The 22,302-nt window shown below is 44.3% G+C and overlaps 1 protein-coding gene across 5 annotated transcripts in view; it reads left to right on the forward strand.

The window, feature by feature from the left end:
- Window positions 1-22,302, forward strand: part of PIGO (phosphatidylinositol glycan anchor biosynthesis class O) — a 131,463-nt gene that overhangs the window by 60,179 nt on the left and 48,982 nt on the right. For all 5 annotated transcript variants that reach the window (XM_078674671.1, XM_078674675.1, XM_078674676.1 and 2 more), the window contains 3 exons: window positions 7,921-8,044; window positions 12,516-12,675; window positions 14,943-15,122. In XM_078674671.1, the coding sequence (XP_078530797.1) occupies window positions 7,921-8,044; window positions 12,516-12,675; window positions 14,943-15,122 (464 nt within the window). The remainder of the gene's footprint in view (window positions 1-7,920; window positions 8,045-12,515; window positions 12,676-14,942; window positions 15,123-22,302) is intronic.

Raw genomic sequence — 22,302 nt, forward strand, 5'->3', positions numbered from 1 at the left:
AAGAGATAAAGGGTCAGAAATCTGATTTCTAACTGGGGCGCCAGAAAAACCTACAGAAACGTTCATTTCGCCAGACAAAGGTGCGCCAGGGAGTTTGGAGTGCATAATAGAACTCTTTGTAGCACCAGTATCCAACAAAAAAGGTTCTGACACACCTGATGTAATCACCTCAACGTAAGGTCCACTCTGATCTACTGGAACTGAAACGACTCCCTCTCTTCGTCTATGGCTGTCCTAGCAATCCTCATTTTCCCACTGCTCATTTTCTGTGTAATACTCGTCAACGTAGTATTGGGCTGTCTTGTCAGATACGTTATTTTGCTGATCAAACCTGTTCATAGAGTTTTGTGGTGGAAGGGGACGCGCGTCGTTTCCACGCCCTCTACCTCTAGGCGCTTGCTGACTGCCACGACCTCTTACACCAGAAATTCCATTTGCACGTTGTGGTAGGGCTGGACAGTTATACTTGTAATGACCCTCCTGTTTGCAATATAAACACTGGTTAGGACCTACGCGGGGTTGAGTGTAATCGAATCTTTGCAAGTTTCTCTGATATTGTTGAGGCTGCTGAAAAGTATTCTGGTAGTGATTCTGACCATTATTATTTTGATTACCACCACCACCACGTGGCGGACAGGCTTGCTGTAGCAAAACCTTCGTTTTGAGTTCTCTAGTTTTCTTTTCTACTTTATCTTTCTCATCTTTGTCTCTATTCTCGTAGTACTGTGCGGTAGCTAATATCTGGGCTGAAGATGAGACTGCCCAAGAACTTTCTGAATCTTTTAATTTCCTACACAATTCTGGAAGCAGATTGTGCACAAATTTATCGACAAACAATCTCTGACCACCTTCTGTGGTCATATCTTGACCGCTGTGGTCAATGAATGTTTCTTCAAATCTGGTGAAGAAATCTGAAACAGTTTCTTCTTTCTTTTGCTTGCATGCAGATAACTTATCCCAATTTACGCGTATTGCAGGCATTATCGTTTTCATGTAATCTACTATTCTACCAGGTAGTTCTGCTATCAGAGGCTCAGGCTTGGCACCACCAACTTGTCGTGCATCTGCAGCAGTAATATTAGCCCACGTGTCACCTAATTCCTGGTCATGATCTACATGACGAATTTTACCCCATAAAGGCTGTGGAACAACGTTCCCAAATAACATATCGATATCGGCCAAATTCATTATACATGACCCAGCAGTTTGCGACAATTCTTTATAGTACCCTGCAGGATTTTTACGCGGATCTGGTAATGTTTGTTTGAGTGCTAAAACTTCAGCTCGCTTCCATGGGACATGTACCCATACACGGTGAAAGTGTGGCAGGACAGGTGGGACAGCGGTCGCGTCACCCTCTCTCCACTGTGGGGGAACTTCTCTCATAGGGTATTGTCGTGCCTTTTTCCTACTAGATGCACTAGATTCCGATGGTGACCCAGAACTGTTTCCCTTACTTCGATATGATAATAACATTTCAACTGCCTTTTCCACGTCGGGACCTACAATCATACCCTCTCCAAACTTAAATCGTACACGACACATCTCTTGTGGGATGCATTCTTGATCATTGTCTTCTAAATCCTCGCCAAGAAAGACACACATCTGTTCGAAAACATATCTCTGTGTCGCTGCTTCCCATTGATGGAAGACTTCCATGACAGACTGTACATCATATTTTGCAGTGTCCATGACCCATTTCCGAGCTAAACTATTCAGGGAATCTCTCTTGATAATCAGGCAGTTGACTTCGCAACTGTCTTCTTCCTATGTTAGGGGTCGTAGCAGGCGACCCGAAAAGAGGTAAAAGAAGATTAGTAACAGTGCTGGCCATTTTCTGCCGAATAGAAGGTGAAACTGAAGGAAAAATAGGTGGAAGAACGGGGTGTGATAAGGTAGGGGTAGAGATAGCAGAAGAGGTATCAGGGGAAATAGAGGGGGCACTAGGCAAAAATGTAGAGGGAGCATTAGGAGACGTAAAAAGTATAGTAGGCAAAATCGTAGAAAACACAGGTGAAAAAGAAGTGGTCGGTGGGCCTGGAGGAGGCTGCACCGAAGAAGTAGGAGCCAGCTGAAGAACAGCTGGTGGGTGCTGTGGAAGAGCAGGAGGCGCAGCTTGTGCAACTAAAGGTTGCGGGGGTGCTGTGGCATTCTGCGCATAGGGGGGTGGTGAAGTTAATAATTGCGACATTAATGGGTCTTTTTCACGCTCTTTTGCTGCCTCTTGCTGAAGAGACGGCAAAACTGGATAACACTTATCTATTGCCATTTTACGTTGCCTGTGCAACTGCTCATTTATCTGCTCTTCTTCATTATCTTTAAACTGCACGGCAGCTTGCATTACCGAAAGTCCTCCTTCTCTCTTATTTTTCTTAGCTAATTTAATTTCTTTTTGTTTGGCTTCTTTGCGCCATAAGCGGAAAGAGTCAAACATCGCCGGCCGGGCTTTCTTTTTGAAGAGTTTAACTTCAAGGTTGTCTAAGATTTCAGAATCAAAGCTACCATATTGGGGCCATTTTAAAACACCATCTTTCCTAGTGTATTTAATCCATACTTCGTTGTAAACGATGGGGCCTACCCCATGTTTAACATATAGCTCGTAAGTCGGAGTTCCAACTGGAGGAACCGGACATGAGTCCTCCAATCGGGAGTCCCTATTATTACCACCAAGACAAAACAAATTCCCAAGTCTAAGACTAGGCATCCTCGCTCTCTAGTCTAGTTCCAAAACTTCAAAGGATTTATCGATTACGATATTTCTCGTGAATACACGAGTCCTTCGGTTATGGTGCTTGCAAGTACCAATACAAAACCTTTTGTATCCCAAAGATACCACAAAGTAAGTCCAACTAAGGACTGGGAGACGCTCCACTTATACGTAACTGAAAATATCGATGGCGTCACCAGAAGACTCGTCTCAGTGTTTCGCTCTACCGAAAACTTCAAGGGTCCAACATCAGGGCGATAGCCAGGGCAGCAGTCCTTGTAGCCGTCGGGAAGCGGGGAACCTCGCAGCAAAGACCTTCGGACCACGTCGACATGCAGGGGTCGATGAGGTGGTGGGGCCTCCTCCGGAATTTCCACACAAAGCTCCTCACGATCTTCAGGCTGACTGGTACCACTGGAATCGCCCCAAACGCTGGGCGCCAACTGAGGTACTGGGTTTTTAAGAACCGGCACAGAACCGGTAACCCAGCGGTGTCAGGGAATCAACACCCAGAGACCTCGGGTTCTCCGGAGTCATACCTACAGAAACTCAGAGTCTTCGAGGTGAAGTCAAAGATTAGTTTATTGGCTGCAACCAAGGTAACAGGGTCCTAGAAGTACAATACGGGTATATTCTCAGGAGACTGCACACTTTCACGAAGTCAGGCTTCTCTCTTTATACATGATTTTCAGCCTTGGGCAAAACATTCCTTGAATTCGTGGTATTTCATTTATAGTTACTGGTTACAAAAGAAAAGCAGAGTCATGATGACATGTACATATTTCATGTCGTGCTGCCCATAACAAATCATCCGGCAAGGCCCAACATTTCATCAGATATCGCTGGACCCCCAATAAAAACGGTCACCTCCCCATCATAAAGCAAGTAAAGAAAAGGAGTGGAGAAAAAGATGTGAGCGAGATATGGCAGGTGTGCGTGCTCAAATGGTTTTATGGCCGGTTGAGCCTAGATGCTATCTTGCTCGGCCACTGGGAGGGAACTGACCTAACGAGTTCGGCCTGGGGCAATGGTTCTAACTTGTACTGAGGTCAGGGAGAAGTCGATTAAGGAGTATGTGTCCTTGTGGAATCAAATTCAACTGGATTAAGGCCTATGTAAAGGGCAACATGTAAATGGGAGCTAAGGGTTCAGAATGTAAATGACGATTTCGAGGTGGAATCGTCACTCGAATACGCCGAAAAATACATGTACATGATGTACTCGTCATTCTCGGTCTTTTGATACCAAATTCGTCCTAGTTCGACGAAGTTTTTATTCTCGAGTCCAGTACTATTATATGAATCCAGATTTTCAGAACCACAGGAAGAGACGGGATGCCGCTGGAGCTTGGGAAGAGACGGGATGCCGCTGGAGCTTGGGAAGAGACGGGATGCCGCTGGAGCTTGGGAAGAGACGGGATGCCGCTGGAGCTTGGGAAGAGACGGGATGCCGCTGGAGCTTGGGAAGAGACGGGATGCCGCTGGAGCTTGGGAAGAGACGGGATGCCGCTGGAGCTTGGGAAGAGACGGGATGCCGCTGGAGCTTGGGAAGAGACGGGATGCCGCTGGAGCTTGGGAAGAGACGGGATGCCGCTGGAGCTTGGGAAGAGACTGGGTATTCCATGGGGGTGTGTTACAAGCTGGGGCTGGGGGATCAGGCTGGGCATGTTGCTGGAGGTTGAGAAAAGACTGGGGATTCTGTTGGAGATTGAGAAGAGACTGGGGATGCTGCTGGGGTTTTGGAACAGGCCAGGGATGCTGCTGGGGGTTTGGAACAGGCCGGGGATGCTGCTGGGGGTTTGGAACAGGCCGGGAATCTGCTGGGGGTTGGGCTGTGTAATCTTGCTGGAGTGTGGTAAAGTCGGTGTAGAAACTTGAAGTGGATCAATCGTAGCCTACTGTTGCTCGACAGTGCCGCCGTTTGTAGGCATGCCGTCTCCTACTGGTCATCTGAGAGCGGTGTGTCTAGGTCTGCGTCCCACTCCCTTCTGGCCCTCACTGGCGTATGCGGAGGTGTGGCCCGAACCTGCGTGTATAGTCTAGATATTACATGTGTGGGGCATCCTTCTGGAGCATGAAGTGGATAGAATCATATGTTTCAGGTTCCGTGGGAAAGTCTGGGGTTTTGGCTCGGGTATATGGTTTTTAATACACTGTGCGATTTTACCATTTTCACATGGCGAAATCATCCCAGCACTGCGCAATTACGAGTAGAACCCATTACGAGTAGAACCCCGCGTAATGGAGAACTACTCCGTGTGGCCCATTTCTCAGACAAAACAAGCCAGCGAGTGGTGAACGCACGCTGTAAGGAATGCAGCTGCCATTGTGCCCGGTGCTGCATGCTTAGGTGAAACCGGATGCTGAACAGATGGCACCCTGCGTGCTACCAAGACCCCTAGACCACAGGAGTGAAAGTTTTGAGGAGACGCGGGACATGCACCCGTCTTTGGCCATTTGCATGCTTCAATTATTGAAATTTTGAAAAAATGCAGTGCTGGCCGTACATATACTTTACAACATCTCCTTAATTGGAGTAACAAATCACCTTTTGATTGAAGATTTGTATGGTATTATTTATTTATACCTTTTGAATTATTTCTTTTTAGTCAGAAAGATAATTTTTACAAAAAAGACATACCATATACAAACAATTATTCAAAAAACGACTATACGAAACTGCAACACTACTACATAAAACACAAATCAAAACATTTCATATGCACATTTCATATGTACATTTGCACGATATTCAAGGTTGTTCAATATCATATATACATTACCACAGTATCCACATTTTTGATACAATTCCAATCAAGGAATGGAGAAAACAGTTAAGAAGAAATCAAGTGGAGAAAAGATGAATCAATAACATGCACAGTATTAGTCAAAAAAGGAAGAATAGACTGAATCAATGTTTCAGTCGGCCAAATGGAGACAAGCACTTTTGAATGACTTAAACATTGATTCAGTCTATTCTTCCTTTTTTGACTAATACTGTGCATGTTATTGATTCATCTTTTCTCCACTTGATTTCTTCTTAACTGTTTTCTCCATTCCTTGATTGGAATTGTATCAAAAATGTGGATACTGTGGTAATGTATATATGATATTGAACAACCTTGAATATCGTGCAAATGTACATATGAAATGTACATATGAAATGTTTTGATTTGTGTTTTATGTAGTAGTGTTGCAATTTCGTATAGTCGTTTTTTGAATAATTGTTTGTATATGGTATGTCTTTTTCGTAAAAATTATCTTTCTGACTAAAAAGAAATAATTCAAAAGGTATAAATAAATAATACCATACAAATCTTCAATCAAAAGGTGATTTGTTACTCCAATTAAGGAGATGTTGTAAAGTATATGTACGGCCAGCACTGCATTTTTTCAAAATTCACATATGGTCCAGCTGCCCGTACGTCCCAGGACCTAACTCCCTGTTTAAATCAATTATTGAAAGCCACACGCAAAGGCCAATGGGATGTGTGGGAGGAGGCAACCCCACACGGAGAAGGCTCTTGGAAGTCTGAAGTGATTCCAAGAGCCCTCTCCTAGAGAAACGCTTACGCGCTTCGCTCTAGGCGAGACCTAAAAACAGGCACTCCCCAAGCCTGAGAGCATTGAATCTTGCCTTCAAACTGATGGAATAGGTGCAGGTGAGGTGATATGAGGGGGATGCCGGCTGTTAAGTGTTAATGACCGTCCAGGCATGTTTGTTTGGCTAGGACAGCCCTGTCTAAACAAATGTGCAAGCCTCTAGTCATACCATTCAAATACCTAGTTTAAAGGCTGACTGACTATGGTTGGTAACCCAAAGTTCTCTCATATCCAGAAGGCGCTGGCAGTCCTTGAGGAACTGATGTTTCGATCGCCCTGGGCTGCAGGTGTTACTTTCGGCTCATAATAGCGCCTCTAGGCAGTCACCCCTAGCTGCCCGGAGTTTGACATAGATTGAGGTAGACGCCAGCTGCCCAGGAGGGGATGCCCTGTTTAAATAGAGCCTTGGAGAGACCATTGGGACCTGAGGCCCAGCCCTCAGTGCCTTCTGCATTACAAGGACCCGTCGTCTCATCAGGGAGGACAGATTGATGACAGCGGAAATTAAGTGATCTTGGTCATGAGGCAAGTCTGGGGTGATAACCACGTTCAAACAAGTAGTACCTTGGCTCATCAAGGAGGGCAGATCCGTGTCGGGGGAGGGTGAGTGATCATAATCTTGGGGTGAAACTGAAGTATTGGCCAGGTTCGGACTAGAGGAACATCTACACAGTGTGCAGGTTTTAAACCCACTTGAGTAAAAGTGCCTGTAGAGGAAGGATGCCCATTCTGGTTCAGTAATATTTGCACAATCATACCTGCAGATTGCATTGTTTACACCAAACTCATCTCACCTCCAGGTACTGGTCCAGATTTACCCTGATAGTCTGGCTGTGTGAGCTGTAGTGAAGAGGGGCCTCCTTTATGCATCTCGTTTGGAATTGGCCCTGGGTGGTGACATTATGGGACCAGGTGCGAAGCTGTTTGTCCCATGTAACCTGGGTAGTACAAGCGGTACCAGTGAAAGTGTTTGCTGTGTATCTTTTCCCTCAAGAAAGGCCACACAATGAGATCACGCATGCCAGTGCAGGGACATTGTTGGCAAATCGCTGCATAGGGACTCTTTGGGTGGCGCCACAGCCTTGGGAAATGGCAAAAAGACCTACAAGAATTGGCTTTGGGGGACGAACACATCAAGTTGATGCTCAGTGATAACAAAATCACAGCGGACCCTCCAGAATGGGCGGAAATACTGATGAAATACTTAACCCCCTGAATAACAGATCTCCCTTGATTTAGAGTTTGGTGAGATTCCTGGGCTGCTTGGGGTGGCTCTCCGCCTCACGTGCGCGTTTGTTTCACATTTATGTTGGTTCACATAAGAAAAATATCCTGGTCTGTATTTAGGGATTTTTCATTTGTTTAAGCTCCTTCAGACTGTAGCCTTTGTTGGTTGAGACTCCTGTGGGTGACGGCGAGGGAAACGGGCTTTGCTTGATTATGTTCTGTTAGTATCTGCATTATGGTAAATACCATTTGGAAAAAAAGCATATGTGGGCTTAGCTCCGTGGTCAATCATTGGTGCTGAGTATGGAGTAGGGCAGGGTTAGAGGCATTGTGTTCACATGTCCTTAGGCCTGATGAGATGCATATTTTTGTGTTCAACTCTAGTGGACGGTGACGAGTGGGATATCCTGATCGCTCACTTCTTAGGCGTGGATCACTGCGGCCACAAGCATGGGCCTGATCACCCAGAGACTGCAAAGAAGCTCTTGCAGATGAACGAGATGCTCAGGTGAGATGTTTGTCTGGGTATGCTACCATTGTATCGTGGGCTTTACATCATGATTAATTATATCACGATATGTGCATTGGGAGTCTACACATCTGAGAGAAAGCGTATATTGACAAAAGGTAAAAAAAACAGAACATGGCCTCAGCACATCAAAGGCAATGCCGCAGGCCAAACAGCTAAGAGAGAGCTCGTCCCATAAGGCATTGGGGTGGCCCACAAAATGTGCATAATGAGTTCAATAGTGCCACAGAGAGGGCAGTATTTTTGCCATGCTGCAGAAAGTGTAGCAGCCCCCACAGGAGATCCGAGTTTATTTTCATGTTGACACCCAAAGTCTCTGGCAGAGAGACGATCAAGTTGATGACCCCGGGAGAAGTTTGTTACTTTGGAGCACTTCTGGGGCGTGGGTTTTTTACCTCCTGCCTCAAAAATGCAGGGGCCTGTCTTGTGGGTCTTAAAGTTACTTTGGCAGCATCTGTTTAAAAAAAAAAGACTTGTGTGCATAGTATTTGAATAATATAATGCTTATTAATAATGGTACATAAGATTCATTGGCTTATTAGTAAAAGCCAATGTAAGACTGCAGAATCACAAAGGTTTTAAAGTTGTTTGTATTTGGTTTTATGATACCCTGACGAAGCCAGTAGGCCTGACTTTCAATGAGTATACTTCATAATCTTGTGTATAGCATAATTGGGAGTCTTGGAGTGAGGGGGTTGTGGTTTTAGAGTTCATATCTTACTTGGGTATCAACTACTGAAGAGTGTCACCGTAGATATGTCCAAATGCTAACTTGTGTATATATTTTGTGTATATATTTTTTTAATAAATATGTAGGCTTTAGTAGTGCGTGTAATAATATACTTTTAGTGTTATAAGCACTGGCTGAATAATGATTTGAGTGTTTGTTGCGTGTCTAGGGACTGTGTTACAGCCCCGACACCATGTCCCCTAAAAAGTCCTTAGGCGGTCCTGCCTTGCTTACCTGAAAGATTGAAGTGCTACAAAGAGGAGCTTGGTTCTCAGTAGACAGAAGATTATGATTGTATTACTTGTGAAGGACCGACATCCTAACAAGTAATAACCCAATTTGCTGTGCGCCAAAGGGGTTGAAAATTAACATCATAAAACAAGCATTGAAAATGCAACGGATCTCGCCTTTGATTAAGTTAAAGCCATTTGCTTTGCTAATGGTATTGTATAGCAAAGCAATTGGCTTTAACTTAATAAAAGGCAAGACCTATTGCATTTTTAATGCTTGTTCCTCTTCTATCCTTCTGCTATCCTTCCGAATCTAAATAACTGACTAACATATCCACCACTTAAAATTTACTTGCACGTTTCACTATACTAATTCAACACTAATCCTCTATGGGTCCTTGAGTAGCGTGTTACTCGCTGAAAAGCACTTTGACACCTCGTCAGGGGTAGTACGAGCTATACAAATGCAATTACAATACAATTTAATAACTTACCTTTGTGAATTCTGAAAAATAGTAAACTTACACAAAAGTGTAAGTTTACCTTTGTGAAAGGGGCCTGCAGTTTTCACAAGTTTCCTGGACCGTACATTTTAGGGTTTCGGTTGAGAAGGTGCTCTATACATACTGATGCATAGGTCGTCTTCACATCGAAGACCCTATGCCCGCCACAGGTATGTTTTTCCATATCATGACCTTGTTCTACTGCAAGGTGAGGGTTGGGATCTGAGAGAACCCTCAACTTTCTTTCTGTGTGTATGCATGCTCGAGAATATATAGATAGTATTGTGCCAAGTAACAGAAAATAACAGTTTGAAGCTACAAATATTAATTACAAAACAAGGAAATTGTATCACTGCGTTTGTCTTTTGTAACAATTTAACCTATTTTGTTCTTAGAAACCATTTATCATTTGTATTTGTTTGTGCTACAACTAGTATAGAAGTCAATAAGTATGTCTTGTCTTTGGCCACACCCCTTGCCCCGCCCACTCGTCATATTTACATGAGTACCTGCACTATTTTTTGCCATTTAAAACACTGCTCACCAGAGCCCCTTTGTGAACTGTTGTATATGACTGGACGTTGGATCAAGCGCTCAACGCAACGGTAATTTTCATGTTTTAAGGCCCCTGTTTTATACGAGGCTCAGTTTCACACAAGCTTTTTCAAAGGCACAACATGAGTGTTTTACATTCATTCCAGTGGAAGGGCAGGGGAGTCGGGTGTTGGGAGAGGGGCTCGTGTGAGGTGACGCCCCACAGGAGAAGGCAGGCTTCGAAAATGATACTGGTGCTTATTTGTGTAGCACACACCACCAACTGATGTGTCTCCAGGGGCTTAAATATGAGCCGTTTATGTTAACATGCGTGCTGTGATCAAATAAGCAAAAGGATGAAAGGCTGAGTCAGCCCTTCAGGTATTCTGCCAGGTGGAAACTGTTCTCTGCAGCACGTACTGAACCCAGTCGTCTGTTGGTCCGGCAGTAACCAAGGCGCCTGTGTGCTGCTTTTCTGGTAGGAATCGTTAAATAAAGATATTCCGCTGTCTCCCATGATCCCCTCCGCAGTTCCTTGATTTTCCGCAGGTTCCAGACATTTTCCCATCAGTGCACAGGATTTTTCTGTGACGTTTGCTGGTGGTGGGACTGACTGATTAATGCTCAAATACCACCTTGTACCAGTTGTTGGGTGCAAATGGTGTTCCGGACAGGTGTAGAATGTCCATCCAGAGGGCAGAAGGGTAAACGTGCCCTGCACGGGGCACTGTACACGTGCAGAATGTGTGTGGAGGAGGGCGGCAGTACCCCGTTCACTTACAGCAACAGCTCCCTTGGAGCGGGGGATAGACTTTCAGAGGTGTTAAATGACTCTAGGGTTGCAAATGTGGTTTGGGGGGGGGCAGCAGGAGCACGCTTAAATGTGTGGAGTAAAGAGACATTTAAGTGAGGAAGATGAGGGCGAAGGTGGCATTTAACTGTGAAGTTTAAATGGAGCATAGGGTGATGGGGGTGGAGGGGGTGGTGAGAGTCGCTTAAGGACCACAAGGGGGGGCGGGGACGGCCCGCCTCTGAAATAACACAAAGATACTTTTCATCACAGAAAAGCTGTTAAACACAGTCAACCGGATTTGGCACCGGGAGGTGAGATGGTTGTAATAACAATAGTTTTACATTTCTATTCAAAGAAAATTCTGATCCATTTCAACCGCCGCTAACAGTCAAGAAGAGACGGCAGTTTGTGGTAAAACTATGGCAAGGCACAAGTCCTAAAAAAACACAAGACATACTTCACAGAGCAGTAAGCGCCGAAAGCCTGAACTCCACTCACCAGCCAGAAACTGACCATTGAGAGAGCTGAATGGCTCCAGGCGTGAAGCCAGCGTGGTTGCAGGACGCCTGGTGCATGCACCTTCACGGCTCTCATGAAGACATTTTGATCAGCTTAGTAAATAAACAAGCTGATAAGAAATGTCTTCACGACAGACGCAATCCAGGCAAGCCAGTCTAGCTCGGGGAGAAAGGGCGTCCACAGAAAACCCTCATTTCCAATGGCAGGCCACCGTTTAGCATAAACGGTGACGCCAGCCAATGGAAATGAGGGGCGGGGCTTAAAGCCCTCTCCTGAAAGTCCTCTCTTACTAAATCCCTCGCGGAGGCGGAGCAGGGTTCTGCCCTGCAACGCCATGCAAGACCTAAAAACAATGAAATTCACTGGAAAAAAAGGCAAGTTTCAGGCACAAGCGGAGAAAAACCTCAAACTTGCCTTTTATGCTTTGGAATGCAATACAACATAACTCACTGAAAAAGACCTCTTTGCCAACGCAACACAGAGATAAACAGTTAACCTGAGATTAACATGGCAGGCGTAAGTGAGTTATGTTGTGTATCTGTATGTTCCAAATCACAACTGGTGGATCGACATTTGAATAATAAAATTCCACTCTACACTTCGACTTATTTTTTAAACAGAAGCATATGGTGGTGCTAGATACTAGTCTAACATCATAGTTTGAACAAAGGCTTTTGATTTACACATGTTCTCAAATGAATACTCTTGTTATCAAAAATCAGTAAAAGTAGCGGGAGAAAGGGACAGAGTGCAGCCATCTGCACAGAACGTATAGGCAGGCTAAATCCCTTTTTGCATGTTATTGGGTCCATTACCTGGTTTCACAGCTGGAAAGAGATGCATGACAAGAAAGCATTTTCCTTGTATGGGAAGAGGGCAGACTGCAGAAGTGTATTGGGCACACCTAAGTTTACGCCCCAGCTGCCTGGCTTTCTTTAGAGATTAATAAAAAATAAGAGCATGTTTGGAGTAGGTATCAAGCCTGCGTCTTGATTTCATGGATTATGTATGGGGATAATTTGCCCGACATTAAATTACTTCTATGTAGAGCCATTGCAATGCCTGGGCACTTTGTATGCAGTATAGAGGAACAATTGGTGTACTGTAGAGTATTCAAATGATGTGTGTTTCTTTTTGACAGGAATCTCATTGAGCACCTGGACAAGGACACCATACTGTTGGTAGTGGGTGACCATGGTATGACAGACACAGGAGACCATGGAGGAGACAGTGAGAAGGAAGTGAATGCTGCCCTCTTTGTATATAGTAAAACGCCACTTTTTGGAGCTGCGCTCCACAAGGTAATGCTATATGCCACAGACAGAACTGGGGCAGGTACTATGAGGAAGTGCTGGAGACCAGAATGTGAACCGGAGCCCGAGTGCTTGGGTTAACGCAAGTAATTGTCTATCATTGAGACGATCTAAGGGTACTTCAGGTCCCATTTAGTAGATATTGATCGGCCCTTCGTGGCAAGCTTGCTGTACAATACAAATTAATTACTCTGAACGGGTTTCTATGTATGGCCTGTGTGAATAAATGGTTATCTTTCACTCCCAGTGCTTTCAACCTGACACCCATAGGCCAAGTGGAAATTCCAATCACTGTTTGAGAGAGAATGCTAATAGGACATGTCACTTAAAAAAATCCATTGCATAACTGAACTAGCCAAATACTGTGTGGAAGCCTAGGACTGTGACTGTGTTATATCTTTTCTGGGATACATGAACAATTGCCACTGTTCCCAATAATGTGAGTATGAAGGGGGTAGGCCCTTAAAACTCAGGACCTGGGTCCGTGGGTCAGTACATATGAGGATGGTCTGAGTATGGCAAATATAATATACATATATATAATTCTAAATAGAACCACGTTCACCTTTAGAGTTGAAAACAATCAAAAGGATATCAAAAAATTTTTTTTTATATTTCATTCATTATGGCATTTTATTCATTCGTAGCCAAGATTGTGCAAAACAATTTATGGTAGAAACATGTAATTGTTGCATCATTACATTCCATATTCGAAATCGGTGCTCTCTGTGAAAAGGGAAGGGTAAGTGAATAAGTGAAGGGGACAGAGTAAAGGTGTTGTGACATAATAGTTGCATCTCGCGAGTTCATTCGGATGCAGGCCGCCGGGGAAGTGACAGCGCTGATGCGCGTTCCTATCTTAGAAGTTAAACTAACCGGCATCGCGATTTCCACCGTGATTGAACACGCGTTTGGAGTAACAGGGCGACATTGACTACAAACCCTGTAAGACCAACCTACCCATCGAGGACAGACCTACCTGTGCCCAGTTTTCGCCGGCACACCAATTTCATTGGAGCATTTCGGAAGCCCCCCTGCGGACGGCACATTTCATGACCGTTTGCTGATGCTCTCTTTCCTCTTCCTGATGAAGACCCCAACATGAGGCTGTGAATTACCCTTCTTGCGTACCAGGGGTCGAAACGTAGAAATACGCCGTTTTTCCTTGACACACCATAGGAGCTAAATAAGAGATGTATTCTCATAATCTATGTGTGATGTAAAATTGGGAACCTTTGCCCATTAGTCTGGTTGTAGAGGTTTTTCATTTTTAACTTGGATGCAACTATTATGTCACAACACCTTTACTCTGTCCCCTTCACTTATTCACTTACCCTTCCCTTTTCACAGAGAGCACCGATTTCGAATATGGAATGTAATGATGCAACAATTACATGTTTCTACCATAAATTGTTTTGCACAATCTTGGCTACGAATGAATAAAATGCCATAATGAATGAAATATAAAAAAAATTTTTTTGATATCCTTTTGATTGTTTTCAACTCTAAAGGTGAACGTGGTTCTATTTAGAATTATATATATGTATATTATATTTGCCATACTCAGACCATCCTCATATGTACTGACTGTTCCCAATAAGGCACTTTTTAATAGACTTAACATAAAAAAAAACCATTATTGGTTCAATGTACAAGTGCTGCTCCTCTGCACGAAAATAAGACCTTTCTATGCATACATTGTAGTATCTGCATCTGGAAGCTGGTGGATCCTAGGTTCCTTCCGCCCCTTGCCTTAGCCGCTAGTCTAACAGGTTGACCAGGCGGAACTCCTCACACTTTAAATAAGATATAAAATGAATATTTCCAAGATTTTTTAAATGTTAAAAGTCTTCCTGTGCAAAGGACTGTTCTGGATGTGGGCTAATAAGAAATTGCAAGCACAGTTAAAACTTCTTTATCAGTGTTTTAAAGAAAGGTTTGGTAACCGTTTCAAGGTCCCATAAATTCGGCACAGACCATGAGAAACTTGCGGGTGTTTCTGGAGACAATGTTAAGTCAGATGCACATTGTGTGAAGGCTGAAACAGAAACCCTGTGCGGAGACCTTTCCGTCTCCATTCTAGTTGTTTATAGCCATGTAATGTGGGGCATAGATTTAATTGGAGTGTTGGGGGCCCAGATATGCATCTGAATATTTACAGAGGTTGATTGTGGTCACTACCTGTGGTAAATATTGATGGGTGATTTGATAGTGAAACTTCGAGTGACATCTTAACACTTATTCCTTTCCTCTAGGAGCCAGAAGCTGTTCCTCAGGTTAACCTCGTTCCCACGCTGGCGCTGCTGCTTGGAGTCCCCATTCCCTACAGTAACATTGGAGGCGTGATGGCAGACTTGTTCTCTTGGAGCTATGAAGATTTCAACCTTTCTCCATCCTACACACAAGCCTTGGCTTATCACATTAATGCGCAGCAGGTATTGTTTTAATTTGACATACCAGTTATTCGTTTAAGATTTCTTCATGTACGATCATACATTCATATGTTTTCCCATATGTATCAGCATCTCCATGCTAAGCATTTCTTACTTTCTCCCTGCCTACGTATCTCCTACACAGCCTTACCTCGCTTATTCCTCCTTTCTCATGCCTGTTCTTCAACATCTGCCAGCCTCGCTGTCTTTTCTTTCTCCCACGTCTTATATCTTTCTGTACCTTTTCACTATCCATGTAACTAATAAGGGAGCCAACCATATTATAAGACTGCATTCATTCTGTAGTCACAGGTTTGAATCCCAGCATTGCCTAATTAACTCTTAGTTTGGAAGATGAGTTTGTCATTGTTTCTGTTTTTTTCATGAGCTTTAGGATAACTTTTGAATGCCCTCTTTCAGTGCTTTTCTATGGAGCATCTTTTGTTTTCTTTGTGTTTTAGTGCTTTTGATCCTAGTATCAGATTTTGTTCATGAGATATTTTTGTAGTTATAAGGGTACAAACCTTTTTACCTTGGACAGAAAGTTAAGTTCTTTATTTCTTAAATGGATTACTACCAAGGGAGGCAGGGTTTCTCTCAGAAACAGGATTATCTTTGTGGCTCAGATTAATGAACCCTTGTGGCTCAGATTAGTGAGACCTCGTGGGAGTGCAGGTGCTGCTCACAACAAGACTGCAGCCTCTCTGTCCTGTAGCCCAACAATTGGATTCCCTACAGCTCTCACTTGTGGATGCACAACATATGTATCTCCCTGGCTAGATTAAGACTGTCATTCTTCTTTCCTCAATGAAGTGCAATAATTCCAGACCAATAGATCCTCCAAATCAACAAGGGGGCAGGGCCGTTATGCCCTAAACCTTTCTTTGGTCCAGTGACCATATCTTTAATATCCATAGCTTGGGTGATTTAAAAGGCAACTTCTTATAGGGGTCCATCAAAGTGCACCGAAGACCGAAAAGTCCCATAGGCTTTACTCCAGTAATTTTTTGCCCCTAAGATGACCTGGATATCGGGCCAATTTTTAGATCTTTTCATGCGGTATCAGTTTGCTCCTGGTAGATCAATGTTGGCCAAAACAGTGTTGCGGGCTGGATGACCTCTTTGAATCTCCAAGATGCCAACTTCAACATCCCATGTAACTACAACATTCAGTTTCTTTGATTTACTATAAGCTTTCTGAATTTTTCATTCAGACTGAGCTACTTTCCCATTGGTGGCAGTCCATCTTCGTTCAAGTCCCATACTCAGACAATTGGTTGGTAATGTCTCACCGCTTGCAAAGAGAACCCTCAACCAGTTTGCAATATTGTCTTTAATCAAGGTTATTCCACCATCAAAAGCAAATTTCATCTTTTCTTTCTTAATAAACTTCCTTTAATTGGAGCAATGCTGGACTCCTTTGTTTTTCGAGTATCACTACCCAGTGATAGGATAATTTCTTCAAAACGGGTGGAGCAGCATTTTCTCCAAACGATCAGTGATGTGGCATCTTGGTTGTAGAGGCTCTTGATTCTGATGGCCACCTGGTGTTATGTTGTTCTTTTGACTTGGAGTTAGGTGCATATTCTGCAGCATCAACCTTGCTGAGAATTGGACCATTTGCTATATGCGAAACACAGAAAAAATGTGGCTGACCACGGTTAAGCACTTCAGTTTCCAAATAGGCTTGTCAGTCCTGGGTTTGTGCACAAAACACCAGAAGCTAGCCACACAAATGCTCCACTGTTGAGACAGATACCAAATCTTGAGAATATGGGTGGTGCACCAAAGATAGAAGTCCAGAGAACTAAAATATTGTGAAAGTCCTTTATTGATTCAATCTTTAAAAGGCCTCAGCCAACGCGTTTCGTTCCTTGCGGAACTTTATCAGGGCTTGGTAATCTCTTGAGAGTCCCATGAAGCAATCAATTAGTAAAAATAAGAAGCATCCACGATATGGCTAAATCACCTTCTGTGGAGTAATATAAAGATTCAAGTCGTAAATGCAGCAATTATCGGCGACCAGATGTCTCCAGAGTCACGGCACTGGTGAACCACAAAGGTAGTTGTGGATCTTGGATAAGTAAATAAATGGAAAGAAGGGCATCTATAACCCCGGACAGCATAGGTGTAATCTTCCGTCCGTCTACATCTGTCCCCCATAGTCACGCTACACGAATACCCAAAAATCAGCCGGCTCGAGATAATTTGCTATATGCGCTGTCCAGGAAGATTGCAGTTTACATCCGGAGGTGGTTCCCCAGTCCCCTGTGATAAAGTTTGACCCAATGGTCTCTGAATTCTCAAGGAAAGAGATTGGCATACCAACCATGTAGAGTGTGTCATATTTATAGCTTTGAAGACCATGTTTTTTCAGGTCCTCACAGACCACATGGTTTGTTTTACTTGAATAAGGATGAAGTCACTCCGCACCATTCAGTTGTTAGGTCTCGCGCTTAGCGTTGCAGTGCACAGCACTGCTTGCGCAGTGAGAGTTCTTTTGAAGGGGGTTTGAAAATCGACCTAGGAATTGCACGCTTGTGCGTGTGATTTTCCTTTTGTGCCACACGATTGGCCTTTGCGTGCGTCTTTTTATAAAAGACAGCACGCAATCGGCCAAAGGCGGGCGCATTGCTCCGCCCATGGCCTATTGGTGTCTGTAACGAGCACCGGCCGTCATGTGGTTTCAATTTTCGTGCCCAGACACGGGCGAGATAATTGAAACCACATGTCTCGCTGTGGGGCACGCACCACTCGCAGGCATGTTTGTTTTGGATCCATTTAATTTTTTTACGTTTCTGCGTCAAGCTGGAGGCCTCTGGTGCCTTCTACCTAGAAGCTGTGAATCATTATTACGGGGTAACCGCAGACCGCCTACAGGTTCCAACTTGTTAGTTGTGTGCAGTATGCGCTGTTAATTCCGCTCGAGCCGGGCCTTCTGAGGCCAGTCGTAAATATATAAAGTCGCAATATTGGTGGTAAAGCGATCACATCTTTACTAGCTACTAGGCTGCGCGCGACATCCTGAAGCGTTTTCTTCTTTGACCCCTCCCACCTCCCAAACAGTAACAAGCAGCAATCGCCGTGGTCTTGTTTCCTATTCAAAACAAGGCTTTCCCGTAGCCGCCCTTTCGCCTTTTTGGCCCCGCCCACCGGACCCGCACGACCCCTCGGTGCATTACCAAGGTATCCTTTGTAACTGCCTACGCACTGTTTTCCCAGTCTGTATGCTCGTGACTCCTTTCCCATATTCGCACACCCGTTTCTAGGAACATCCCAGCGGTAGCCAGGTTTTTCCAAGTTTCTTTCTCTCGCTCCCAAAAACAAACGCAAGAGTACCTCCAGGAAACAGTGGATATTTAACTATGCCGCCAAAATAAAATTAACCTTAGTCTGCCCCCTCACAGCCTATGTGCTTGTGAACTGATGTTTTCCGTGTCACGTAGTATCATTCATAGCGTAACAACCTGTCTGTTTCTTTGCTGTTTCTTTGCTATGTAACCAGCGGTCGAAGTGCGTTAGAAAAAGCATGGGTACTGCTTTTAGGGAACTTCTCAGCTTTCTCCTTCTCTCCCAGTGTGCTCCCCCAGCCCTGTGATCTGTTTCTCATGTATGATTCCCTTGTTCCCTCGCTGTATGTTGTTGTCACCCTCGTTTATTTTTTCTAAGTCACAAGGTGCTATATGTAAACTGGGGCCACGTCCCTTGCGCTCAACTGCAGTCATGTGGTAGGGTCCGTATTCTCTGCCCGTATCCGCATTTATTGATCTTTTCTAGAATATTAATTTGCTGTCTCAGTATGGCTATGCATTTCTCGTCGCACGGATTTGCGTGTACACTCTTTTTTTTTTTTGTATATGTAGCTGTCTGTGAAAATGAGCGTGTGCAAATGGCGGTGCATACAGAGCAAATATTGCAACATTTTAGACCAGGAAAGGTGTAAGAATTTGAAAAAAATCGTGGGACCGCATTTTCCCCATTGACTTGTGTTGAAACACAGGCAGTTTCAGGCGGGGGCTGTTAAAACCATGTTTGGGGGACAGAGGGCGTGTTGTGTTTAAAAATCGGGAGTATGCCGTCTGGATCTGGCCCAGGAGGGGGCCTGCTTGTATATATAGCTTTAGTCAAGTCTGTGTTGCTAAAAGCTTCCATGTATCTGTATGTGCACAGGTTTGTGTGAAATGAATTGTGGCTTTCCTGATTGTGCCAATATTTTCTACGTAGCACAGGAAAAGGCCGTAGTATTGTTCAGCATTGGGGTAATAGGTCAACAAGCCAAATAGATGCTGGTCTGCTGGGACCGCACCCACCGCACAGGGACTAGAACATTAATTAAGGAGATGTAGTATTTGTTAGCAATTCCCTGGGGGCCTGCAGCTGGGCACAAAAATGTAATGTAGCACCTCGAAATATCTATTGTTGCAGCATGGTATTGAGATGGGCGACTCAAACTAACAGGGAGAGCCGAGCCAATGGTCTGTGCCGGCTCTTAGAGCCTGTGCTCGAGCTGCACCTTGAAAACAGCATCTAGATCATACAACAAACTGGATCGAAGTCCCATATCCTTCGTAATCGCCTTATTGCCTGATCTGTAGGGACGAGGAAGATCTAATTGCCTGCATGAGTTTCTAGTCTTCATCTACTGAGAAAAATTACCTGAAGCACCGAAATACCACAAAAGGCCCAGCCCATTGGAAGGACCTGCATTGGGACAGCTCATTAAATAAAGGCCGCCCCAAAGACATGAGGTGCCCCTGCCCAGCTACTAGGAAAAATACCTGCAATGGAGCTGTTCCATTGCCTTCATTGATCGTGGAGGGTGTACCTGCTTTGTCCCAGCCCTAACAGGGTCTTAAGGGTGCCTGTCTTTACCTCCTTCAGCCAGTGGGACCAGGAGACAGCCAGTCTTCATCTCATAATGTCCCCATTCAATGGGCTAGAGTAGGTTCTCTTGAAAACATAACTGTTGGAAGTCTCTTTCTAGCTGTTTAGGGTTCTGAAATATCACTTGTCAGTGGTGCGGTTACCTCTAACCTTAAACTGGGTCCAGCTTCCACTAGGTGCTCATCGTGACTGCTGCAGCAGTGCCCACGATCTGCAGGTGTCTTTGCAACTGTAAAATCCTGAATGCAACATTTACTTACTGAGCTACAGGCACCTACTTTCAATGACTCAAGCTGAACACTACTGTAGTGGCCCAGATGGGTTGCAACCAGTGTGGGGATGCTTGTGTTCGCTTTTGGACGGAGCCACACCTGCGGTTCGGGAAAGACTCTTCCTATGCGAGATACTCTTCCTAAGAGAAGCAAGTTCAGAACTGATTAGCATACTGCAGACCCCAGTTTATATTGGCATGGAGGGGAAATAACGATAGACTGGAATGCAGCCCACACCATCATCAGTGGTTGAGATTAATTCAGGGTTGTGATCAATTCAAGCATTTCATTCATCACCTTGTTGTTAGTTGCAGCTGATGCCCTAAGTGCTGCAGGTATGCCCAGACGTGGGTCCTTTGGACACTATCCAATAAATCAAGCTTCACCCCACTGTAGAGGATCAAATAGACTGAAACTGGTTCGAAGTTGCTCGGCAGGTGGGTGCAGGGGCTGGGGGACTAGGGGGATTGTTAATCATGCAGTTTGGGTTTGACTGTGCCCATGAGGAGCAGGGTCAGTACTGATTTGCATAAGGCGGGTTTCTTCTTAGTGTGGTATGCGTCCTTGAGGTATTTACGGTGGTGGAGATAAATTCAAGAATTCCATCCATTAGTAGGAGCTGGCTCATTAATCTGCCAACTGTCCCTCAACGTTAATTCCAGTTTGGCCCTAAGCTGGACTCTGTGATCCATCTAGGGCACCGTAAGACATTTTTTTTCAGCTGGGTACCTTTCGTTTTGTTTAATTTTTATTTTTTAGGTGGTGAGCAGTTTTGAATTGTGGTTGTCTCCACTTTTACTCTAGGTCCTCTCGAGTATTTTTAGGGATGACTGTTTTAATTAAGTAGCATCCTTGGGTACTACTTGTAGCTAAATCACAGTAAAGCCTATATACCATCAACAATTCTCATATTTTTATGAGGGGACCAAATGAGTGTGAAAAAAGAGTGAAATGACTTGAGCATAGCCCATTAGGATAACATTAGCCAGAGGGCTCAATGGTACATTAAATTCTACCACAGGGAAGTATAAAGCATTGATGGTGAATGTATGGCCCAGAAGGTAATTTGGCCTATTGGTTTTCTGGTTGTATGATATTAAGTGTAGTGTGTTTACCTTCCTCATATTAAAGTCCTTTTCTTTTTAAACGAAATGCACGGACTGTACATTGATTTTATTAACTGTGATTTATTGTGTTATGTTGCATTCTATTTCTGTTATTATTAAGTCTATTATTGGTAAACCTAACCCATGCAAGGTGAGACCCAATACCCCGACTGCCCCAAGACCTTAAGAAAAGACGCTACTCCAGGTTAATTTACTTATAGTTTCCTGGTTCGCTGACTGGAGAGAGGCACAGACCAAACGTCGGAGCTCCAGCCACTTTTTATAATGATTTTTCTGCTCTCATTGGATGGTGGCTGCATTGCCATCACTCTTTCCTAAATGATACTTTTGCAACCCCCCTTCATGCTGCCATGATCACAGATTGCCAAATATGGAAAATAATTATAGAATGTTTTCTATTCGTTTGTTGGTAGCCATTGGTCCCATCTCAAGCAAACCTCCTTCAGAGGTCCTGTTGTCTCTGCCTGCCTGAGCTGCTGCTGCCTTTGTGACCCCATCTGTGTAACCAGGATTGAGTGCATGCTTTGTCCTGTACTGTTGTGGGAAGTCGTCTTTTTTAGGGAAGAATGCCTCTCCGAGACCCTTTCCTGTCAAAGACCCTTCAGCTGCAGGGCATTCTACTTGCTTGCTTGTCCTGTTGAGCTTTCCACCATATTGTGCGTTATCTAGCTCTCTGCCTCAACCAAGCACACTTGTGGGATTTGTTTCCATGCTGGTTGAAGATGTGTGACAATTCAGGTTGAGCTGTGCGGGTGCCAGTTACTGCATTGCAGGCTGAACTGGAGGCGCCCAGACTCTCAGTGGAGCGGTTCTAACAGCTACCAACCTAGTTGCTGCTTCATAGAGCTGTTGTGGCAGAGGAACTAGTGGCCACACCCTGATAAGTGGGCTTCCTAGAGT

The sequence above is a fragment of the Lissotriton helveticus genome, chromosome 2_1, assembly GCF_964261635.1.
Source record: "Lissotriton helveticus chromosome 2_1, aLisHel1.1, whole genome shotgun sequence".
Lineage (NCBI taxonomy): Eukaryota > Metazoa > Chordata > Amphibia > Caudata > Salamandridae > Lissotriton > Lissotriton helveticus.